The sequence below is a fragment of the Benincasa hispida genome, unplaced genomic scaffold, assembly GCF_027475165.1.
Source record: "Benincasa hispida cultivar pf3 unplaced genomic scaffold, pf3_genome.v1.1 HicScf837, whole genome shotgun sequence".
NCBI classification, from domain to species: domain Eukaryota; kingdom Viridiplantae; phylum Streptophyta; class Magnoliopsida; order Cucurbitales; family Cucurbitaceae; genus Benincasa; species Benincasa hispida.
Window position 1 is genome coordinate 14,886 of NW_028326973.1, and position 5,127 is coordinate 20,012.

The 5,127-nt window shown below is 35.1% G+C and overlaps 1 protein-coding gene across 1 annotated transcript; it reads left to right on the forward strand.

Annotated features, from left to right (window-relative positions):
* Positions 1-268: 268 nt before the first annotated feature.
* LOC150029886 (uncharacterized) lies at positions 269-3,799 on the forward strand. The gene is made up of 2 exons (XM_090310278.1): positions 269-604; positions 3,653-3,799. Exons 1-2 carry the CDS (start codon positions 269-271, stop codon positions 3,797-3,799), a joined length of 483 nt encoding a protein of 160 aa, XP_090166404.1.
* Positions 3,800-5,127: the final 1,328 nt, after the last annotated feature.

A 5,127-nucleotide genomic window follows, 5' to 3' on the forward strand; every position in this document is an offset into this window, starting at 1 on the left:
TTTATTGCCCCACGATAGCAACTGTTCTAAATCACCAAAGTATGGTTGCAAAAAAATAAAGATTTATTGGGTACTTTATTATTTTGTTAGAATTGGATTTAGATGTATAAAGCTTAATAGAATTTGTTTAAATTTTTTCAGCAATGTCAAATTTAATTATACAACTATTAGCTTCCGATAAGTATAACGGTGAAGGATATTCGAATTGGAAATCCAACATCAATACGATATTAGTTGTGGATGATTTGAGGTTTGTGTTGACGAAGGAATGTCCTCCGATTCCCAGTCAATAGCGAACCGAAATATTCAGTACATCTATGATCGTTGGGTTAGGGCTAATGAAAAAGCTCGGGCCTACATCTTAGTAAGTATATCAGATGTACTTAATAAGAAACATGAGGTAATGCCCACCGCCCGTGAGATAATGGCGTCACTTCAAGAGATGTCTGGGCAACCGTCATCCTCTGTTCGACATGAAGCCATTAAGTATGCATACAATACTCGCACGAAAGATGATTCCAACATTAGAGAACATGTTCTCGATATGATGGTCTACTTTAATATTGTTAAGGCTCATGAGGCAATGATAGATGAGATAAGTCAAGTAAGTATGATATTCGAATCTCTCCCGGAGAGTTATCTGCCTTTCAGAACCAATGCTGTTATAAACAAAATTACTTATAATTTGACCACGTTGATGAACGAGTTACAGACATATCAGTCTATGATGAAACTTAAGGAAAAAGAAGTAAATTTTATTTCTAAATTTAAGAAGTTTTTTAAAGGGTCGACATCTGGAACAAGACCTACTGATAACAAAAAGTTTGTTCCTTCTTCTTCAAAAGATAAATCTATACAAATGAAGAAGAAGGGTAAAAGGAATAAGAAAATCACTGCTAAGAATAACAAAAACAAAAAAATGACTCCCAAAAGAAAGTATTTCCATTGCAGAGAGGATGGGCATTGGAAGCGTAATTGCCCAAAGTATTTAGTTGAAAAGAAAGTGGAAAAGGCAAACAAGGTAAATTAGATTTACTAGTAGTTGAAACATGTCTAGTGGAGAATAGTCACCTAACCTGAATATTAGATTCAGGCGCCGCTAATTATGTTTGCACTTTTCTACAGGAAACTTATTCTTGGAGAGAACTTTCTAAACAGGAAATGACTTTCAAGGTGGGAATGGGTGAAGTCATTTCAGCTCATTCAGTGGGAGATGTCACGCTATATTTTGGAGAGTCTTTTATCTTAATTAGGAATGTATATTATGTACCTAAGATGAAAAGAAACTTGATCTCCAGTTTTTGTCTGCTAGAAAATATGTACAGAATACCTTTTGAATCTAATGAAGTGTTTGTTTATTCAAGAGATGTTCATATTTGTTCTGCAAGACTCGAAAATAACTTGTACATATTTAAACCAACTGAAGCAAAAGCCAATCAAAACATAAAGATGTCTAAAATGGCTGAGAATAAAAATAAGAAACAGAAAATTTCTCCTAATGCCTATCTTTCACATCTCAGACTTAACTCAACAAGATTGAGAGATTGGTTAAAAATGGTCATCTAAGTCAGTTAGAAGATAGTTTTTTACCTCCATGTGAATCATGTCTTGAGGGAAAAATGACAAAAAGATATTTTTCTAACAAAGATCTTCGTGCCAAAGAGCCTCTCGAACTTATACAGTCAGACCTATGTGGTCCGATGGGTGTAAAAGCACGAGGAGGCTATCAGTATTTCGTTAGTTTTATTGATGATTGCTCGAGATATGGTTACATTTACTTATTCAGTCACAAGTCTGAAACTCTTGAAAAGTTCAAAGAATTTAAGACCGAGACAGAAAATTTGTTGAGTAAAAGAATTAAAAAAGTTCGATCTGATCGAGGTGGTGAGTATATGGATTTACAATTCTATAACTATTTAGTAGATCATGGAATTCAATCCCAGCTCATAGTGCTTGGAACACCACAACAATATGGTGATGTAGAAAGGAGAAATTGAACCTTGTTAAACATGGTCCCATCAATGATAAGTTATGCTCTCTTACCTCAATCCTTTTGCAGGTATGCAATACAGACTACAGTATATATTCTAAACGTATTTCCTTTAAAAAGTGTTTCAGAAACACCGTATGAATTATGGAAAGGACGCAAAACTAGTTTACGTCATTTCCGTATCTGTGGTTGTTCAGCACATGTGTTGGAACAAAATCCTAGGAAACTGGAAACATGTTTGAAATTATGCCTCTTTGTAGGATACCCTAAAGAAACAAAAGAAGGACTGTTCTATGATTCCCAAGAAGACAAAGTATTTGTATCGACAAATACTACATTCTTGGAAGAAGATCATATAAAGAATCATGTACCTTGCAGTAAACTAATATTGCAAGAAATGACCAAAGATTCTATAGAAACATCAATAAGAGTTGTTGAAAGTTGGTCCATCAACAACTATTGATGTCCCATCACGTCCATCTCAAGATTTGAGTATGCCTCGACATAGTAGGAGGGTTATTTAACAACCTGAATGCTATATAGGTTTAACAGAAACTCAAAACATCATACATGATAATGGATTAAAGGATCCATTAACCTTTAAAAAGGCAATGGAAGATGTTGATAGGGAATAGTGGATAAAAGCCATGGACGTTGAAATGGAGTCTATGTACTTCAACTCTATCTGAGAACTTGTAGATCAACCACATGGGGTTAAATCAACAGGTCGCAAATGGATCTACAAGTGCAAACGATACCAAACGGGCAAGGTGTAAACCTATGAAGCCAGACTCGTGGCAAAAGGTTTTACCCAAAGAGAAGAGGTTAATTATTAAGAAACTTTTTCTCCTGTTGCCATGATAAAATCAATTAAAAGACTTCTATCTATTGCCACATATTATGACTATGAAATATAGCAAATGGATGTCAAGATAGCTTTTCTGAACGGCCATCTTAATGAAAGTATTTTTATGTCTCAACCAGAAGGGTTCATTGAATAATGACAGGAATAGAAAGTCTGTATGCTTAAACGATCTATATATGGGTTAAAACAAGCTTCAAGATCCTAGAATATAAGATTTGATACTACAATCAAATCTTATGGCTTTGAACAGAATGTTGACGAACCTTGTGTATATAAGAAGATAGTAAACAAGACAATAGCATTCTTAGTTCTTTATGTTGTTGATATCTTGCTCATTGGGAATGAGACAAGCTTCCTTGCTGACATAAAGAGATGGTTAGCAACACAGTTCCAATGAAAGATTTGGGTGATGCTTAATACGTTCTAGGAATACAGATCTTTTAGAATAAAAAGAATAGAACCCTAGCACTATCTCAGGCATCTTATATAATATGCAAAATTCCAAAAGAGGTATGTTACCTTTTAGACATGGAATTCATTTGTCAAAGGAACAGTATCCTAAGACCCCTCAAGATGTTGAGGAAATGACAAGAATTCCATACGCATCTGCAGTTCAGAGTTTAATGCACGCAATGTTATGTACACGCCTGACATATGCTTTGTAGTTGGAATCGTTAGTAGGTTCTAATCCAATCTAGGACAAAGTCATTGGACTGCTGTAAAAAATATCCTCAAGTATCTAAGAAGAACGAGGGACTATATGCTTGTATATGGACCAAAGGATTTGATTCTTACAGGATACACTGATTCTGATTTCCCAGATTGATGTAGATTCAAGGAAATCTACTACAGGATCAGTTTTCACTCTCAATGAAGGAGCTACAGTTTGGAGAAACATTAGCAAAGTTGTATCATTGACTCCACAATGGAAGCAGAATACGTAGCCGCATGTGAAGCCACTAAAGAAGCAGTATGGCTACGCAAATTCTTGGCTGACTTGGAAGTAGTTCCAGATATGCACCTACCTATCACACTGTATTATGACAATAGTGGTGTTGTTGCCAACTCCAAAGAACCAAGGAATCACAAACATTGAAAACATATTGAGAGAAAGTACCATCTCATCAAAGGGATAGTACACCGAGGAGACATGATTGTCATGAAGATAGCCTCCAAAGATAATCTTGCTGATCCATTTACAAAGGCTCTCTCGACTAAAGTGTTTGAGGGCCACCTGATTGGACTAGGACTCCGAGTAACATAATCTAGGGCAAGTGGGAGAATATCTATTATGTTAGAGAATGCCCTAGTTTATTGTATTTTCCCTTTATGTTTCTTAACATTGTATTGTATATATTTGTTCTCACTGAAGTTTTAGTCCAAGTGGGAGATTGTTGGGAATGTACTAGAACTCACATTTTGTAAATTTTGTGTTAAACATTCTATTTATCAATAAATTATTATTGATTACTTATTCAATAAAGTTGTTGATTTTGCATTCTATTATGAAAATCCAATAAACATATCCATGGCTATAGTATGAATACTTTAACTTTATGTGGTGACATAAACAGGATCAAGTTAATAGTACATAGCCTAAATGGTCTATAAGTATATGGATGAAATTCGATATCTCATCCTGGTAACACTATTAAATGCAACCCATTTTGTATAGGTAATACAAATGATGCAATCCACAGATCATTCATGTAGAGACATGTGAGTGGGGGCATCCTATGCACTGAGTTTGTATATAGACTGGACCATGAAATAGTCACTTTTCTTTGTAACGACCGTTTACTGTTAAAACTGACTATTTAGTACTTAAGTAACCTAGGATAACTCGATCTTAATCCTGAGCAAGCTATGAACTTCTGTTTAGTCGGAATTATCCTTTAATCTACATGAGTGAGAATAGCTCAGCAACACTACTCAATAAGCATTCCATGTTGGGGATAAGACCAAATGGATAGCTGGAGACATAGCTCTGCACGATGGAATCCACTCTTACCCATCTTAGGGTTAGGAGATAGATTGTTCTCTTAAGTGCTAATTTCAGATCTTGAATAATCGGGGCCCCGCCTTCCCATGATAGAGAAAGACATGATTCATAACCAGTATTATGAATCAAAATTGTTCATTAGAGAGTCAGTGGGAACTTAAGAAACAAGATGTATTTATAGGGGTAAAACGATAATTTTGACCCAGCTAAAAATACAAACAACCTGTGAAGGATCAACTTACTGATTATGGTTTATATGGACAAAAATAT

Bases quoted from the DNA above. Each gene is read 5' to 3' on its own strand.
- LOC150029886 (XM_090310278.1), top strand. From the start codon at position 269: ATGTCCTCCGATTCCCAGTCAATAGCGAACCGAAATATTCAGTACATC. The intron at 605-3,652 runs GTAAGTATGATA...TGATTCTTACAG, and splicing joins TGATAGATGAGATAAGTCAA to GATACACTGATTCTGATTTC.